The sequence below is a fragment of the Trichoplusia ni genome, chromosome 17 (assembly GCF_003590095.1).
Source record: "Trichoplusia ni isolate ovarian cell line Hi5 chromosome 17, tn1, whole genome shotgun sequence".
Classification (NCBI taxonomy): domain Eukaryota; kingdom Metazoa; phylum Arthropoda; class Insecta; order Lepidoptera; family Noctuidae; genus Trichoplusia; species Trichoplusia ni.
In genome coordinates, this window is record NC_039494.1 from 3,114,593 (window position 1) to 3,133,929 (window position 19,337).

Genomic DNA, 19,337 nt, shown 5'->3' on the forward strand with positions numbered 1-19,337 from the left:
CTCATTTGAAACACACTCAGCTTTCAATATTCTGAGCTTCTGAATCTGCGTTTCAGTCAAAATATTTTTCTTTTAACTGATAACGCAATGTGTTGCAAAGTTTGTCATGGTTCCTATAGTAAAATGTTTTCGTGGTTTTCAGGCTGATCTATTTAGACTTATTTTGCATAGAGCATTATCTGTAAATCACAAACGTTTTCAACCAATCACTTCTTATTAAACGCAATACTTGACTTATTAATTATCTGTAGTAATTCAAATAACATCTGTCACTAATCAAATATCTTACTAAGCGTCATGGATCATGACGATTTAAGTTAAGCAAAAAATCTTATTTTCAACGCAATGTAAAAACAACTCTTTCGATTTGAAACGAAATTTTAGTGCATTGGAATAAGTATGTAGATTTACGGTTATAAATTATTTCTGCTGGCTTGGGTGGGATAAATTAAATTATTGTAGTTCGTGAAATATGGGGCGTGGAAAACAAAAGTCTTTTAAGTTCTGTGTTGATGAATCAGGAATGCAAAATGCGGAAATAAAGGAGTTAAAAAAGTTGCATAAAGTGGTTCTTTGCAAAAATTCAGAGTGTCCACATAAGACTGGTTTGCCGGCAATAACACTACCGTTTGGAATAGAGGATCTCACCCATCCTGAAGGCAGGGTAGCTGTTAAGAAACGAAATTTTAAATCAATTGTTAATATGCAAGGCGATTCAAATTTACCGGATCAACGCAAGCTATTTAAAAAAAAGAAACGAAAAAAAGTTACTATTGTCGAACCACAATTGACGAAATATGTTTATAAAGGAGATTTATATGATTCACCTATAAGAAATGAAGTACCTTATGATGATAATTGGAGTTTGAAAAGCAAGCTTAGAAGAAATAAAACTTATCCCTATCCGAAATGTGCATGTGTTGGAAAAATTCTCTTCAATGATGAGAAAGCACAAACGGAAACAGTTTTAATAAAGAATAAGAAAATTGGAAAGAAACGGAAGCAAAAACAGCACAAAAAGGAAATTTACAGAAACTTAGATAGTCCTAAAACAGACATTAAACTTGTCATGAAACCAAAAAATATAGAGTTACAAAAACCTAAAGAAGTTAAAAAATCTCGAAAGGCTAAGAGTCCCTTAAAACAACCCCAACCAACTTTAATCGACAATATGAAAGTAACAGCATCTCCTAAAATAGGAAACATGAAAAATAAAATGGCAGGAATCTATAGTAAATATTCTAAAAATGTGTTATCTAATATAAAAATTAACCTTAAAAATGAAGAACCAACACCGCTTAACGATGCTGTTTGTGATGAGGGCATTTGTAAGTCTGCAGCGGCAAACAGAACAGAAAGCTTTTTCTGCCGATGCTTAAGGAAGACTATACGAGAGTGCACAGATCAAACTTGTAAAGAGAATGACAAAAAAAAATCCCCTGAATCTGGTGCACAAACTAGACTTTGTGAACCAAGTTGTCGAAGACCATGTTTCAAAAGTTCAGGTCAAGCTGGTCCTTCTAAAGCTCCGAAATCTTGTGAACCAACTTGTCGAAAACCATGTTTTAAAGAGATACTAAAAGGTAAATTTAGGTCAGGATCCGAACCCTTTGACGACAACTACAACAAATGTGATCAAACAGGGGAACCTTTCATGGAAATAAAGGTAGACTCTGTTAATATGAGTGTTTTAAATCCAAATGAAATAAAAGGCAAAGTGATCGACTTGAGTAAGATTTGCAAAGGAAACCCATCGTGCCGTTGTTCTTCACACATGAAGCGTCGGGGTCAAATGATTGATAAGGATTTATGTGAAGGTGGAATTTGTCACAAAACTTTTAAAAATAAAAAAACAAGCTTTAATTGCAAATGTCAGAAAACCGCTGAGTGTACAGATAATACATGTAATCCCGATTCACCATATCCATCGAATTTTAGACCGCTGCATGAGTGGCGAAGTGAATTAGGGAACCCTACATTTGAAGTAAAACTAGATTCCAAACGAATGCATGTTCTTAACTCAAATGAAATTCACCAAAAAATTAAGGACATTGAAACAGAATCTAAAGAAATGGCAAACACTATTTGCCCAGATGGTATGTGCGGAGCAGCAAAAGCTGGAAATCAGACTTATTTTAAGTGCAAATGTGTCGAAAGGAAACGCAAACCCGGAGATATAAGTGAATGTTCTGAAGCAACATGTGCAATAGAAGGCGCTCAATATCCCGAAACACGAAACAGTGAACTTGTGTGTTATTTACTATCTAAAATACACAGTTTAATTGGGAAAAAGAAACGCAATAGAATGACGCGAAGGTCCTTCAATCCTATTCAAATGGCAAAAATAAAATCAATATTTTCAATGTCATCGCGACCGAAAAAAAATCCGCGGAGGAGTGCTCCCAACCCTTACAGCATACAAAACATCCCAAATTCTTATGGAATGCATAAAAGAGAAGGTTTAAAATTAAATTTGGGTAAAACCCATTCAGAGAGCTGCACCTGTAACGTTTGCAACGCTAAAGTTCAAGCTAGTTTAGGAGCTAGATGTAAATCGATAATTATGGGTTCAATCAGTGGTTTATTTAATAGACAAAAATATACGGTTAATAACGCAAATTATCATCGAAGAGACAATGTATCAATACCAACACGCCATCAACTAACCGCTGACCAACCACTAAGGAAGCAAAAGCGCCAAACACAATATTCTCTACCATCCGGCAATTTTGCACAAGTTACAAACCCAGAAATCCAGCAGGCAGAAATTGAAAAAAAATATAACGATAACAACATTTGCGCATGCTCTAATATTTGTGAATGTGCAGATATAATGGACAAAAGGAAAAGAAAAAAGAAACAGAGTGAGCACGAATCTATTAAAAAACACAAACACGAAATAGAAAAAGACAAGGAATCCGAAATCGCAGACCAAAAACTTCGGAAGATTCAGGAAAAGAAAGATCATATCGAAGCTCAGAAACGAATAAAACAGTATAGACAGGAGCAAAAGGAAATGAAAGAGTTGGCTAAACAAGATGAAACATCCGAAACTAATTGCCTAGTTGACTTTATTTTGGGAGTTGTAAGGCTAGCATTTAATATGACAAAAGGCCTTCTTACCTTACTGTTCAAGGGAATTTTTAAACCAAAAAAGAGTTACAAGTATATGAGGCAACGCGTGAGAGACCCTAAAGGAACCTGGACTCGGTTCAATCTATGGGCGTCAGACAAGTGGTTGCACCAAAAATTCCGCATGGACAGAACAATAAAGGGTTCTCGGACAATGACTGTCCTAGCTGATGAAGTGAGGAATAGTGATTTATATCATGCATTTTCGTACAAAGGTAAAACTCCAGAAGAGAGGTCTTTTATAGCATCAGCCGAAAAAAAAAGGAGAAAGAGAATTGAAAACAGACAAAATGAAGCTATATACGGGTGTCGCCACATGCTGCTGGTTACAATGAGGAAAAGACCATGCTTATGGGTATATCATATTTGCCCCGCCTTTTACCCTCAATTTTTAAGTGCGAGAATGTTCGTACTAAACTTTTGTCAAATGTCCTTGTTTTGCTTGGCTGTGTTAGTTTGGACACCTTGTATCGCATGTTGTGAACTGTGTCGTGGATTACTGTGTTGTATGGTGTGTACGCGTTAGCGTTTGTTGGGTCTTTAATGAAAAACTTAAGAATTACAAGATCAATTTAATTTCAATGTTTTATTCGCTAGTTACGAACTTGTAAGTGTACCTCAATAGTAGAGATAAAATCTTTTACCACATATACACTTCAACGGGGTCCAAACTCTGTACAGAGGTTTAGCCGATCGAAAACAAAACGAACAAACATGCCTACTTAATTTCGAGGTAAAAAGAAATATCAAGGACTAACACACTCGCTGCATAATAATACGTATGTATTTAAAGCATTACAATTCTGGAGAGTTTGTTTTGTTCATTGTGTTTGACTAGCCCTCCGTGGTCGAGTGGCGTACGTACCGGTTTCAAGGTGTTGCTAGCTCTGAGGTCCCGGGTTCGATCCCAGGTCGGGTCAATGTAAAAATCCACATTTCTAATTGTCTCGGATCTGGGTGTTTGTGGTACCTTCGTTTTAGCTGAATTCCATAACACAAACGCTTTAAAATAGCAACTTACTTTAGGTTCAGAACAATGTATGTGATGTTGTCCGCATTTATTTATTGTTTCTTTATTTAAGTGATGTTACTGTGTGCTATATTTGCTAGCCCCATTACCATTCAGATCTCAGCTAAGAGATAAGAAATGCACAGTTTTAGATACTTATTATTTAGTAGAAACTTACAACTTAAAGTTAGGTACACTAGACATTCTGATAATCCCCTCGTCTAGCAGCTAGCACACGCCCATACGTCGGGGAAGGTGAGGATTGAGGGACCAGTTTTAATCATCGTCATCTTCAAAGTGCTTTGTTTCTTTTCTACAAATTGGTAGAAAAAGAACGGTTTTATTAATTGTATTAAGTTATATTTACCAAAATACTTTTCGTTCTAATGTGGACTGCGGGACCACAGTTGGGTCGTTTTTTTTTTTATCTTGAATCCCTTGTGGTCTACTATTTCGAAAATATCTTTACAAATTCTTTACAAAAAGTCTGAATACACAAATCCTTATTTTTCAAGACACTTTTTGAGATCTGACTGATCGTCTGTGAGAACTGAGGGACCATACTTTATGGGTCGTAGTTTTTAACATATTTGTTTACAAATTCCCAGGTTCGTTCTACAATTGTTTTAAATCTACTACTAAATCCTAGGATTATTATTTGGCGAATTCCCAGTGTGGTCCCTCAGTTCACACGCACATACATTTCATAATTTTAAATCCTTTTAAAATAAAAAATACTATATATTTGAAAGTAATGAATACTTTACTGTAAAATATATTTGAAAGTAAATATCTTAACCTCGGTAAAATTTAGCGTGAACATCATCATCATAGCCTTTACCACTATGTTGGGGTCAGATTCCAGTCTGGAATATCCAACTGGGAAGTATCAGTGTTTTTCAAGGAGCGCCTGCTTATCCATTCTCTTCCTTAGTACTACTTACTAGTCGTCATACTAACAGCTTGATAAACTGTATTCAGATGGCCTCGCCCTCTTTTTAAACTTTAAATTAAACCCTTTCGTAGTTTACGCAGACAAAAAGCCTAAAAACATATCGTGTTTTTTACAGTTTTTATACGTAAGCAATGAAATGAGATTCCGTAGAGACATTTTAAAAGCATATTTCTTTGACTGACGTGACAAGATCTAGGGTATCGTTATTTACCTATATGTTACGATTTAGAAGTGGTTCATAAGCCGATTGTGTACACTTCTCTCCCCCAAACATTTGAGGCGCTATCAATAATTTTTATCACTCAACTTTGTCAGAGATCAATCCAGGAAAACTGGTGCATGTGAAAACTTGTCTCCAACCAGGAGATTTATAAAAAATTTGGAACTTAACTAAGTTAGTAACTTTACTTGCATCGACTATATCAATCGAAACGAATCAATTCAGCGTATCGAGGTCCGTCGCTGGACATAGGCCTTTCCCAATTATATTGGGACTTAGCCCGCCACCAGGATCTAGGACCGCCAGGATCTACAATGAAACCAACGAAAACCATCGAGACACTTAAGTTCGGTGTGTTACAGGGGGAAACATTTAACTGCCTTGGAACCCACAACGAAATTAATCAGAAATAGTAAAAAGGAGGAGTTAGAAAAAATGTTCCACTTCCCTCCATTTTGCAAGCAGGAGAAGAAATGGCTAGTTGTAGCAAAGAAAAGAGATTGACGACTGAGTTATTTTCAGTTATCAGGCACCACGGATATAAATTTACAATTTAATGGGTCCTATACTTTAGGACACCTTCGTCCTGCCATAGACGACACACCCACAGAATATGATGTGCAGTTTGTTCATATTCACTGTTTGCTGTTCAACACTGACATAATGGTGAAACGACAAGTTTAAATGAAAATAATTTGCTTTTACAGTTACCAAGGCCTGTAAGGAACTGAGCTACACAATGAAGCCCGACTAGTTTCAGACCCAATCGGAATCCTCAGTCATGAGTTGGCGCGGCGCGGGGTCGCGAATTGAACGGAACCTCGGCAATCCCGATAAAGACGCGTTATTAAATCGTGGTATCGGTATCGGTATTTTAAGTATTATAGTAGTACTTGTTTTTTAATCGCATAAATAGAGTATGAGTTTGCAAGTATGTATATTTTTATTAACAATTACAAATGAGTAATTTAAGAGTGTACAAAAACATTATCCATGGAATCCAAGATATAAAAGCAATTGTAAATAAACTTACGCGAATCATATGCTTAACAGTCACCATAAAATTTAAAAGATGAGGGTAAGCATAAGGACACATTCTGTATACCATTATACATGGTGGTTTACGCAACGTGCGAATAAAAAGTCTGTCACAGTTAAGTTTTCGGCTAAACTTCGATAAGCGTTTTTTTGCGTTTTGAATTTGTAGAAATATGCCCTCTTTTTTCTTTTTTCTTGCCATTACAACATTTAGCTTCTTTTTCTTCCTTTTCTTTCTTGGCTTTTTTGATTTTTTTGATTTTTTTGCTTTCTTCTTTTGTTTTTTTTTCTTAGGTTTCTTCACTTTCTTGGGTTTTTTTTTCTTAGGCTCTTTCTTCTTCTTTGGTTTTGGCGGCTTCTTTTTTACCACTGGTTTTCTTTTAATCAATGCTTCGCGACATTTACATATACATTCTAGAGGTTGATCAAAACATTGACACACGTTCTTTAAGCTGCACACACATATATTGCCTGTATTTTTTTTTTCTACTTTCCCTGGTGTTGCCGCTGTTTGACTTATACATTCACATGTTTCAGGGTTTGGGCGCTTAGGGACAAGACAGGTGGTTGGCCGGTTACTTATATGTAGCCGTCCGGGTGGCCGTGGTCGTGGCGCTACAGGCGCCGGACATTCACAATCGTTGTGATTTGGAAAAAGGGCCCTCAAATTACAAAAAGTATCAGATAATTTACGTACAACAGCTTTTCTATGTTCACAGACGCATGGCAGACTTGCTCTCGTGTCCTTCTGTCTACTCCTATCCTTATCCTTAAGTTTATCCCTCATACTTGCATGTACATGTGATTTAGGACATTCAGGACGAATAAATTTGTCGACAGCTTTTGGTCCAGCAAGTTTTTTGTCTGAAGGCAAAGAACACGCACACGGATGGTCGCCTGCAGCTTTTGGCTTTTCGTCGTTTATAAAGTGTAACTCTTTTCGTTTGTTTTTAATTTGAACATGTACTTTATTAGGATTAATAGACTTTATCAAAGGTTCTATATTTTTTAATTTTGTTTCTGGACTTATACAAAATCGTTTAACGCTCGTATTTACATTTCTAATTTCAGAGATGATTTGATCAGGTGATAAACAATGCAGTTTCTCTGGTACGAACTTTTTAGACGAGCCTGTTGATTTATGTTCACTTCTAGTTTGCCTATCTAAGCGTGTTTGTATAGATCTAACTTCCACAGAATCTTTTCGTCTTTGTGGTAATCTTTTCTTAGTTTTATTTTCAGTCTTGTCCTTCCAGGGCAACACCGTATGAATCATATTTCCAAATTTTTGACCCCAATTCTTAAAATTATTTTCTTGTATTAATTCTGTTCTAAATTCATTGCGAATCAGAAAATCTTGAGTCTTCGATCTGGAAGTGGTTTCATTTGCTGCTAATGCTACAGTAGAACTGCGTTTTTGTTTACAGAGTTCATGTATACTTTTACATTGGCTCGGTTTTCTTTCAGTCGATTGACACTTTTCTAAATTATAATTTTCAAGATATTTAACTTTACGTCGATTCCTGTCCACTCGTTTGCGTTTCGTCACTAAAATGGACCAAATTTTTTCTAAAAATGTTGTTGGCTCATCTTGACTGCTTTTGTTCCTTTTTTTAATGTGCAGTCTATTTGTACCAGTTCTCTTATTCGATTTTTCCGTCTTTTCGTATGATTTACTGGATCTCAAACCGGTGTGTTCCATTCTGGGTTTTCTGTGATTACTTCTTTCTTTTTCAGATCGTGACTCGATATGATTTTTGGTGGACCAAGTCCGTGACTTACTTTCCGCCATATTAGTATTCTGCTGTGCTACTGCGTTTTGAATTTTAAGTTGATAATTGCTTCGAATTGGTTGCATTGCTGATGCAGCATCCCTAGAGTTTTTGTTTCTTTTTACCGGTCGTGTATTTTGTGTTTTTCTTTTGTCTAAGGAATCTATGGGTGTTTTACCATCGTATAACAACTTGAGATTTTTATTCTTAGTCGGAGGTAATTTCTCTGGTGGTCTTGGAGTTTCTAGGAATTTATACCATAACTTTTTAATGGTTGACTTATGCTTCATTTGACTTTCCCTTCTGAATTTTGGTTTAATCGGTGGAACCTTTATAGAAACTCCGGGTGCTTGAGTTTGTAACGATTTTTCTTCTGCATTATTTCTAGTTAAAGAATCCAATAATTCCAGGGATACTTCCTTTAAAGTCATATTTGATTCTTGTTCCATTATGTTTCTAATTTGTTGTGCGGAATTTGTCGCTGATAATACACTTATCGACGACTTAGCAAAGTCTCTGGAAGGTTGCATGTTCTTAGAGAACTTAGATTCACTCGATGGGTTTTTTATGGCTTTTGATTTTGATATATTAATTGGAGCATTAGTAGTTTTAACATTAATTACGTCATCATGCTGCTGGTCGGTGGTACTATACCTTTTTGTAGATTGTTGCTCTGTTATACTTCTTTCGCTGCTTTTATAATTGATTTTTCTTAATTCTTGGGACGAGTCCTCCCTTAAAGAGTAATTTTTTTCGTCATCATCAAAATTAGTAAGTTGAATTATGTTACCCTCTTGATTATAGTTTCCTCCTTTTTTATGACGGTTTTTTGAGCTGTAGGGTAATTCTCTAGAATCTTTCTTCGGTATTCTATCCATTGGGCCTTTTATAACTTGTATACTCCCATTCCCTTTTACTGTTTTATCTAAATATCGACTTTCATTCATATTAAAAGAATTGCTTGGCCCCAAATGGAACTTAGGATAACCTCCCTCCCCATGTTTGTCTAAATCGAAATAATTTTCTGGGAAATTAGTGCTATCAGAAAATTGTTTCGCTAAATTTGACACATTTCCCCGTTCTGTTGGTGCTGCACCAAATTTCGACGAATTATTTTGAGACTGGTGTTCACTTCCCAGAACATCAGGCCGAATTATTCTGTAATCCATTTTATCTGGGTTTAAACGGAGTTCTTTATTAGAAAATCTATTTCCTACACAATTAATATCGCCATGATCCATGATCCACCCGTTTTTATAATTGGAGTAATTTGGGCTTAAACAAATTTGAGACTTTTCGCATGAGCATGAATCCTTTCTTCGATGTCCAGATGATCCCATATTTCCTTTCTCATTTATTGGTCCTGTCTGTGTCCACTCAGCAGACTTGTTTGTAATAAACTCATTGTAGTGGTAACGGTTATCGATTGTATCGCTAGTTTGGCATTGACCGCTCTTTCTATACGCGAAATCTCTTCTGTTTGCTGGTCGTTCTCCTGGATTATTTGCATCATGTATATTACAGGCGCATTCTTTGTCTTCCTTTTTCATTTTACATCCCTTGTCATCAGTATTATAATCCTTGGACGTATGACATTCTTTGGATATGGTTGGAGACTGATTCTGTTTTAATAGTTTTGTCTGCAGTTTTATTTTGGGCATCGACTTGTTCTTCCTTATACTCATTTTACTAAAAATTCTTGATATTTTATCCGTTAGTTTACTTTGTATGGCTAATGTAGAGCGTGACCTACGCGAGGTTTTATGCGCTCCATTTTTAGAATTCTCAGCGCAACTGTCTGACCATTCTATTTTTTTCATTTTCTTTTGTATAGAATGTAAATTTTCTAATGTATCTTTAATTACCAATGCGTGTTCCTTCTGGCGAGGAAATTTCTGGAATGTATCGCCTTCTTGGTGTCGTGCTCTATTAGAAGAATTTAAAAGATCATCCCATAATTCTTTTTTTGTTGGCCGTAATATTGAACGAGACACCTTCTGGCTGGCATTAGGTTCGTGTTTAGGTTGAGCATATTTATTAGCTTCGTTAAAATGTATGGACCTCTTTCCTTTCTTTGGCATTTCCTTAAATATAAAACAGTCACTTTTACTGTGTTTATGTTTGGGATCACCACTAGTTAGCCTTATAAATGTTGATGAATAATCTGAAAACTTACGGTCAGGAAATTGTAATGAGTCTAAACTGATAACCTCGTTTTTGCGTAAGATTATGCTTGTTTTTTCTTTGTGTCCACAGAATGTTTGAACTTTTTTAATTTTACTTGGCTTATTGTGGTCGGAACCACGACTGGGAGGCGTTTGCTTTCGCCCAATTTGTAAAGATATAGGACGTCTTTTTGTATGGTTATTTTTCCACAACTTTAATTTTTTTCCAGTCACACAAATGTCTTGATAAAACACAGCAGATAAATTGTTTTTTGGGAAATTATGTTCTTTCTTTGTGACATGTTTAGCCAGCTCACGGGCAATCTTTACATTTTTATTTCCATGGTCGACATTACTCGAAACTCGGTGTATTTTTTTTGCTGGAGGCATGCCGAGTGATCTATCTAATCGTGTTTCGTGTTTTACTGGCAGCATTTGGTTCTTGAAGCTATAAAAAAGTGTGCGACTAGAAGTATTTTCAACATGTTTACCCGTGCCTTGATGAAATAGATGGGATTTTAAATTACTTTTATTCAACCGATTTTTAAACTTTTGGTACTTAGTAATCGACGAATAGCTATTATTGTGTTTTAATTTAAAAGATTCATGTTGATGGCTTAAACTGGTATCCGATAATTGCTTCGATTTTTCAATGATTAGGTTTTTCATAGTTCTTGCTAAATTTCTCTTTAGAGATGATGAGTTTATGTAAGATTTGTGCTCTGATTTTTCAGTCTGCTTTTTTTGTTTGACATCATTTTGCTTGCAGGGAATGTCGCCAGCCATACGCATTTTATTAAATTTTGTCTTTGTTTTTTGTTGAGATTTAGGTGAGCTCAAGTCAAGGGATTTCGTATTCTTCTTATTAAAGCTATGAGCCGACTTAGTCCGGGAAGGGTGGCCCAATTTGCCGTCTTTGTCTTTTTTTAAGTAAAATTTAACTTTCATCTTTATTTTGTCACATTGCCTCTGTGATGAGAGACATGATTTTAAACCGACTTGCGTCTGGTCTTCTGTGATGTTGTTGTGTAGGTACATCAACGATTTAAGGTCTTTTCGCCGTAGTGATGTTGGGGAGCGTTCCTTTGATTTTATACTTAAAATACTCGTAGATTTTCTTGCTAACGGTATCATCTGTTGTTTTTTCTTTTCTTTTGATTTATAGAAATTACTGGTTGGTTTAATATCGCTTCGTTCAGTGTGAAACCTTCGTTCTTTTGGCATCTTTCTTATTTCGCTATATCCTCGTAATCAAGATTGTCCTTATAATATGTAGTTTTGCTTCGCCGACCATCCGCTTTGTTAAAGTTGGTAATATTATAAAATTTATATTTGATTCTTCTGGCTATCAAATAAATTGTCTTCCCTCAGGTGACCATACCAATAACTGTGGTAGTCTTTTTAATTCTCCACATTTGACCATTAAGAAATATGTGAATCTGAAATAATAAAATTAATAAATTATTTTTTTCGTTTATGACAATAAACTTATTGATAAAAAAACACAATCCCTCGCAAAAGGGATAGGAACTGCCCCACTACTATAAAAGAGTGAAAATGTAGTTCCCACCAAAATGACTTAAATCTAACTACCACTAAAACCAAAATTTTCAAAGCGTACATGAGGATACTATGAAGGAAATAACTTGTTAATTTGTACTTACATATTAAACACTATGAAATATACAATTGTATTTTCGTTTCTATGTGATTCATGATGAATCCTAAATGACGGATTATTTATGCGTAGCCTATGAATAATTAAATACTAAGTGAATTTATCCACGCGATATCAGGATACATAATATTAATAATATTGTTCCCTTAAAATAATCCTTAACACATTACAACGAATGTCAAAAAATGTAAAATGTCATCATATTACTTCACTGACTATTGACTGACGTGGACATCACTTTAAGACATAAACAAATAAAGATTATCCAAAGAAATTAATGAAAGGAGGTTCTTATATGAGTACTTTGTTGGTACCGTTGGAGTTCTCATGCATAACAGCTCGTAGGAAGAAGAGGGTAGTGTCAGACTCTTACTGACTCAACCTGAACCGCTATGTGTGGCTAGGCGTAACAATGTATTATGTTTCCCCCACGGAGCATCGTCTTGCATCGGCCAATAGGGGCCGATGGCTTGTGCCAACGCGACTCTTCACTTTAAGACATAAAAAATATCCAAAGTGGTTTTTACATGACTATCCTTTTTAGATATCGCTAGAACAACTCCTCCTAGGAAAAAGCGGGTAGTGTCAGACTCTTACTGACTTATTCTGAAACGCCCCGATGCTAATAGAGACCGAAGGCTTGTGCGACGTAGCGACTAAACGTTCCAATGTTCACCTAGGCATATTCTTTATGTTACAGGAGGGAAATGTATGCAGTATCCCATATCCATTAATACCTTTCAGTATCTACGTTCATAAAAAATAATTTTGCTTTGGTTGTTATAGATTTTTTAAATTAAAATAAATTTGGGTTTGATAGTATTTTCACAAACGCACATGTCTTAATTAAAAAAGATTGTGGTGAGTTTTTGGTGTCAAGATACCTGACGAATGAATTAAAATATTATTTTCACTTAAATTGCTAGGTAGGTAGTACAAGTGACGGCAAAACCATTCAGCTAGTATATGTTAGAAACGCTTTAACACAATAAAACAACTTATTATGTCTTCATTTTTTTAAACAAAAATGAATGTTTTATATTATTTATGATCAATTAATTTTCATACAAAAAGGACAATAGATATACAGCATGATTCTGCAAATTTCCATACATAGTAAACATGGACTCCATACAATAAAAGCGCCTACAAAAAGAAGAATGTGACAGAACTGTTTCCATGTATTAAGTACAGTGATAAATGTCGGATACAACGCAGGACATGAATAATATAACCATAAGCATGGTCTTAAAGCCCGGGTTGACAAGTAGAGGTTTTTACTAAAATCGATCGGAGGTCTTACTCGTTTCTTAAATTTCCTCTTCTTAGGATCCTTCTCATTGCGGTGAAGTAAATAGTGCGTAGTTGGATATTCCTCCATCTTCTTAAGTATTGCTTTGGGAGTGGACATAAAACTGAATCTGTGTTTGACTCTTGCTGCCGGCACGTATATACTTTCATCTTCGAAAATTCTATTCACCTTACTCAAGCTACATGGGTCGTTGAAAGCCGCTTTAACATCATCGTAGGTGTGTTGCGGATGTCTAAATACGCCAAACAAGCCTTTTATAACTTTGAATGTGGTTGCGAATCCTATTTTCCCTACGTCTAGTAAGGATTCGGCTAGTAAAAGTTTGTCGCTAGCATCTTTACTCCCTGCAACCTCTTTTAAAGCGCGTCTATCCATCTTTTCTCGCCGTTTTTGATGTGGAATCTCATGCTCTGCACACATGTGACTTAACCTTAGCTTCTTTCTCTTACTGTCTTTTCTCTGTCGTAAACGTTTTTCGTATTGTCTCTTTTCAGCAAACTTCCTCTTGACCTTTATCTTTTTAATATTTTCTTCTTCGGCTTTTATCATCTTTACCTTCTTTGCTTTTTCAAGTGCTTTTATAATTTTATTTTTCTCTTCTTCACAGATGCCACTGCCACACACGCAGGCTACTAGTACTGCTTCGCTGTGAGTTAATTTCATGTCGGACAACTTCATTTTCTCAAGTTTTTTTCTACAAGTCAAACTTCCGCATCTGCATGGATGAATTTCTTTAGGTGGTGGTTCCTTTTTCCTCGTTTGTAATGTGAATACAGGTTTTGTATCATATTCAGGCATGCCATCTAATAACATTTTGTGTGGGTCTCGCCAAAACTCATTATAATGATTTCTAAGCGATGTTATTGCCTTTCGCCTTAGTCTTTGCAAACTGTTGTGCCCTTCTAAGTCAGTACTTGTATATCGTTCACTTCTCGTTTGTTTTAGTAATGGTTTTTCAGCTGCAGTGTGCCTTAAACTTTTGGATCGTACTATTTTTCTGGGATCTATGGCACGAACGACTTTGTCAGAAAATATAAGACCTGTGTTATCCCTGTCCACGAGTAATTTTATGACAGACGGTGTTATTTCACCTTTTCTGATGGCTGTGAAAAAATAAAATCGTATATTACTTACATTTCTGGTGGTCCTAGAACACACTTCTACTAACTGCACTTTAAATATAATGTTTGTTTTGTTACCTTTACGCACTCTTCTTACAGTTTGTTGATCAGTATCACTATCTGTTATATAAGCGTAAACGTCCGTTTGATCTAAAATTATTTGCATTTTGTTTTTCTTCTTCCTCATCCTTCTGATTACAGATTGCCTCATACCACCAAACCTTGAATTCCTTCTACTTCTTATCATTCTCATGACCGATTCTGTTATTTCACCATCATTTGCAGCTGAAATCAAGGATGATTTAAGGTCGTTGCTTAATTTTGGGGAGTGTTGTGTAATTTTCAACAGTGGTAGACGTTCATGGCTTTACATGATAGTGATACTGTTGCAAATAAAGTAGATATGTTAATACGTGACTAATTATGAAACATAGTATACCTTCATCAATCATTTTCATTTCACTCTGTGTCAATTTGGCTATTCTCTCATACCTTTCTTCTTCAGTCTGGCTCCTTACTATTTTCGCAATCTTAGGCAGTATAAGACGTTTCCTTACGGCTGAAATGCAAAAGTTTTTTTTTATTTAGAAGCATCATTTATGAAGAGCATTATTGCGACATTATTTGAACGGTAACCACATTAGTGTTCATTAACAAAACTGTAGTAAACGCCACGCATTTCCTGATGAGAATACTATCATTAAATTTTACGGTGAATATTTTAGAGAATGATAATTAGGCGGCTGATATCGAAGAGAGAGTGACATGTACGTTGTGTGGTGCCATTATAATGTTTTAAGCTCACGCAATTCTAAATAATATAGTTTTAAAAGTTTCTTACCCTTACGAATCTTCTTCATAACTATAACTTTGTTGTCTTTTCGTGTCACACTCTTGTTGACATCGTCTAAGACTGAGAGGGGCAGGCGGCCTTTCTCCACAGCTAAAATATATGATAACATCATTAGCCTTTTCAACCGACTTTAAAAAGTTCTACATAACTACTGTATCTTTTTTTTTTTCACCGATTTACTTCTAATTTATTTGCTATCTAATGATTCTTTGGCTACACTCAATAAAGTACCTGAAGTATAGTATGAACCCTTAAAGTGTATACCAACATCGATATTATGACAATGAATAATTTATGTACCTACTCCAAATACATTACTCATTATTATACCTACAAGCTTTAAAATACTACATGACTAATAACTAATTACATGTAATTTATTCCCCGTCACAAAATTGCACTGTCGAAACATTCCTACTACATTACAAACACAAAAGTTTGTAAGTAGGTATGTTTGTTAGTCTTTGACGGAAAAACCACTCAACGGATTCGGTCGAAATATTATTATCTTTTTTAACACAAAGGTAAGTTTTTATTTTGATTTTGTTCCCGTGGGATGATTTCTTATTCTTAGCGGGTTATGCCGCTGGCAAGCGCTAGTAATTTTTAAAGTAAGTTTATTAATGGTGTGATAAACTATTAACTCATTCGTTGATTTCTTGATGAGGGAAGAGCTATTCTTATTATATATGATACTGAGTTTCTGAATATTATTAAAAAGCCAATAACGATCAACATGTTTTTCGTCACCTTTCTTCATCTTTTTCATAATCACTGAAATCTGTTCGGTCCCTTCTAGCTCGTCGACTAAAGTGTTCATATCTCTTGCTTTCTTAGCTTCATCAACGTCTCTTATTATTTCTATAGTAGATGGCGTTAGTTTGCCCATTTCAACAGCTGGTAAAACCATTTTGAGAAAATAATTAGTATTGCTTGGTGGGACATAGAAGGAGGTTTTATATAAACGTTGATGGGTGATGACTCGATGAGCTACAGAAATACTGATTGAATTTCAGGACTTGTAGTATGACGTCATTAACTTTAGTAGAATAATATATTGTTTCTTTCCCAAAAATAATAATTTGGGAGATCATCAGGAAGTAGCAGACTCTTTTGTTAAGGTAAAATATCCCGATCTGCTCATGTTTGCATTATGTTTCACATTTATTTTTTCCTTCCTTTCTCATGTCATCCGATATAAAACGACACTGAGCTACTGGATAAGGAAATACAAATTTACAATTTTGCCTGAATGTTGATTTGGCCGATTATATGTAAATTACCTAATAAATGCCATTAGGTGATTTTCATCCATCGAAACGATAATTTGAGATTAGAACAGGCGGTACCAATGACATCATTATCAGATTGCCACGGATTTCACAAGTCACAGCTATGTATCCCACATATCTATTTACGTAAGTAACCGTCAAATCGAGTAATATTTTTACAAAAGTCAATAGAAAACAATAAGGTGTAGGAATATGACATCACGTGAGAAACTTATCATACTTTTGAGGAGTAGATTTTTTCTAATAAATAATGGCTATTTATAAATGATTTTTTATCTGTATAATCTGATATAATATTATGTAACCTACCTTTTCGGACCTTCATTATGATTTGAGATTTCTTATCAGTTGGACGTAGGTTGGCGGTTATGTCAGCCGCGACTGATGGCGAAAGGTTCCTTCTGACCGCGGCTAAAATTCACAAGAATAATACCTAATCTTAATAAGGGCAGAATAAATATAAATGAATTGCAAAATTGTATGAAATTAAAGTATTTGTTTTGATATAGTGGGGATACTGGACATCCAATCCCTCGGGGGAGAGAACAGATAATGTCAGACGCTTACTGCCTTCAGTAAACCGACGCCGGGTGACGTCAGCCATTAAGTAGAGCTGGCGGCTCAATTTTGCGCGTGTGTGTATGGAGGCATATAATTAATTCCTGCTTTTTTCAACCTCGTACGTAATACAACGTAAATATTTCAAGGATATAAATCTTCACCTTTTTGGAGTTTCTTTATAATTTGTGATGCTCTGCCGATACTACTAGGGGTTGCTACGTCATTCATTACTTCAGGCGGCAGTTTTCTTTTTTCCATTGCTGAAATATAAATCATATGAGTAATTCGTACCGGTGTTTGTATACTAGGATAATCAACCATTAAATTTGGTCTGCCAAAAATTCTGCGTTAAATTTCTTACAACTGACAATGTGATTATTATATAGTTAACGAAACCTCCTTTTCAAAGTGGAACCTCTTTCAAGATCCTTAGTGAAACCTTTTTCGAACCTGGGATTTGACAAGCAGTCCGCTATAAAAGACGGAGCGCCCTTAGCCACGCTCTCTCTCCGCTGTCAGCTGGCTTCGCTGGAACATCTTCGTGACCTTCGTTGTATTTATTCAGCATAGCAGCCATATTGTTATTTCGATAATTGCCATTCATATTCCTTTGCAGTAATTAGAGTTTGATGTATTAACTTTAAGTTATCTTTGTAATGATTTGGTTTTCGTATTGTTTGTGACGTAACCGTGCTTTCTTTTTAAAAACCTGCCCTCACTTCTGGTTTCTAAGAATAGTATAATTATTACCTTTACGAATTTTCTTCAAGACATCAGCCCTATTGTCACTTGAGGTAACATCGGCAAGTACTTCATCCAGTACAGCTTGTGGTAATTGGCCCTTATTCACCGCTGAAATTAAAAGAAGTTATATGAATTGTAATCCCGAGTAACATGTGTAACATTAGGTATCTCAAGGAAACGGATTCATTTCGAGTTCCTCTAGAAACACACCTTTTCGCAGTTTCTTGATCATATCTGGCTTTTTATCTTTAGGCTTCACACTAGCTAGTACGTCCTCCATCGTTGCTATAAATACGTGATTCTTAGCTATAGCTGAAATTAATAGTTTTTGTTAGATTATGAGTTTTATTAGTAGTTACTATTCTACTTGTACTTCTTGATAATTTGCCAATCCTATGCGGCCCAGCTTAGGTCACTTGCTTGTTTTAATATTTTTAAAAGTATACATGTTAAATTACTTTATTTTGATTACTAACCTTTGCGGACCTTCTTCATAATTTGTGACTTATTATCATTAGGACGCATAATGGCTACTAAATCGTCCATAACTTCTGGTGCAAGTTTTCCTTCGCCAATTGCTGAAAGTATACATTTCAGTTGAGTAAATTAATTTTCTAGTATTCGCTTCAGATCTATGCAAATTCAAACGCAAGTTTTGATGGTCTTACAGGTCTATAGTGAAAACATTCTTGTACCGTAAAAAAAAAATATTATAACTGAGACTCGTGTACTGAAGTATAGATAGATATATATAGATGATTAATTTAACGAACCTTTTTGAATATTATTCATTACTTCTTCCCTTTCAGGTTTTGGTTCTAGATCTGACACTACCCTATCCATGACTTGGGGTGGAACTTTTCTCTTTTCTATGGCTGAAATAAGGAAATAAGTAGTTTTATTATTTATGTTTGCATTAAAACCATTCAATACTTCATTCATTTTCATTAACTATCATACTCTCATATCGATGGACATGTCCTCAAGTCTTTTAGAATTTATTCTCCAACGAATTGCAATTCTAACTTACCTTTACGAACTTTCTTTATGACTTGAGCTTTGTCATCGCCGGGGCGTAGGTCAGCTAGGAAATCATCTACAACAGCTGGTGGGATCTGTCCCTTTTGCACGGCTGAAATTAGGGATCAAACGTACATTGCAGTATTATTCCTTAATCAAAATAAAGCATTTATTATAGGATCGGACTACTGATTGGAATTTTCAAAATGCTGCTATGTCGAGTCAACATACAAAATAACCAGTCAAGTAACTGTCATGCAGATTATTCGAAGTCCTTAACCGTGGGGTCGTGAGTCGAATACTTTCGACCCTGTCAAACTTTCGAAACTAGTCGGGCTATCCTGATAAATACACGTGAAATTGTTGTACTTATAAAGTATATGAATAATCTTCACGAAATTTCCTATAAAATAATTACTTTGATTCTATAACCTTAATTTCCAATGTTTTGTTAGCACAGTGTTC

The 19,337-nt window shown here is 35.4% G+C and overlaps 2 protein-coding genes across 2 annotated transcripts in view; both read right to left on the reverse strand.

The window, feature by feature from the left end:
- Positions 1 to 5,532: 5,532 nt before the first annotated feature.
- LOC113502693 lies at positions 5,533 to 12,157 on the reverse strand. Its single transcript, XM_026884345.1, has 3 exons — positions 11,956 to 12,157; positions 6,659 to 11,730; positions 5,533 to 5,625 (listed from the first exon to the last, which is right to left on the reverse strand). The coding sequence occupies exons 2-3, from the start codon at positions 11,513 to 11,515 to the stop codon at positions 5,533 to 5,535; spliced, it is 4,950 nt and encodes a 1,649-aa protein (XP_026740146.1). The 5' UTR covers positions 11,516 to 11,730; positions 11,956 to 12,157.
- An 834-nt stretch (positions 12,158 to 12,991) lies between these two features.
- The window catches only part of LOC113502397, a 38,463-nt gene continuing 32,117 nt past the window's right edge, over positions 12,992 to 19,337 (reverse strand). The window contains exons 83-93 of the mRNA XM_026883953.1: positions 18,883 to 18,984; positions 18,626 to 18,727; positions 18,329 to 18,430; positions 18,063 to 18,164; positions 17,859 to 17,960; positions 17,270 to 17,368; positions 16,857 to 16,958; positions 16,006 to 16,152; positions 15,244 to 15,345; positions 14,842 to 14,961; positions 12,992 to 14,687 (exon numbers count right to left, since the gene is read on the reverse strand). Coding sequence (XP_026739754.1) covers positions 13,021 to 14,687; positions 14,842 to 14,961; positions 15,244 to 15,345; positions 16,006 to 16,152; positions 16,857 to 16,958; positions 17,270 to 17,368; positions 17,859 to 17,960; positions 18,063 to 18,164; positions 18,329 to 18,430; positions 18,626 to 18,727; positions 18,883 to 18,984 — 2,747 coding nt within the window. The 3' untranslated portion in view covers positions 12,992 to 13,020. The remainder of the gene's footprint in view (positions 14,688 to 14,841; positions 14,962 to 15,243; positions 15,346 to 16,005; positions 16,153 to 16,856; positions 16,959 to 17,269; positions 17,369 to 17,858; positions 17,961 to 18,062; positions 18,165 to 18,328; positions 18,431 to 18,625; positions 18,728 to 18,882; positions 18,985 to 19,337) is intronic.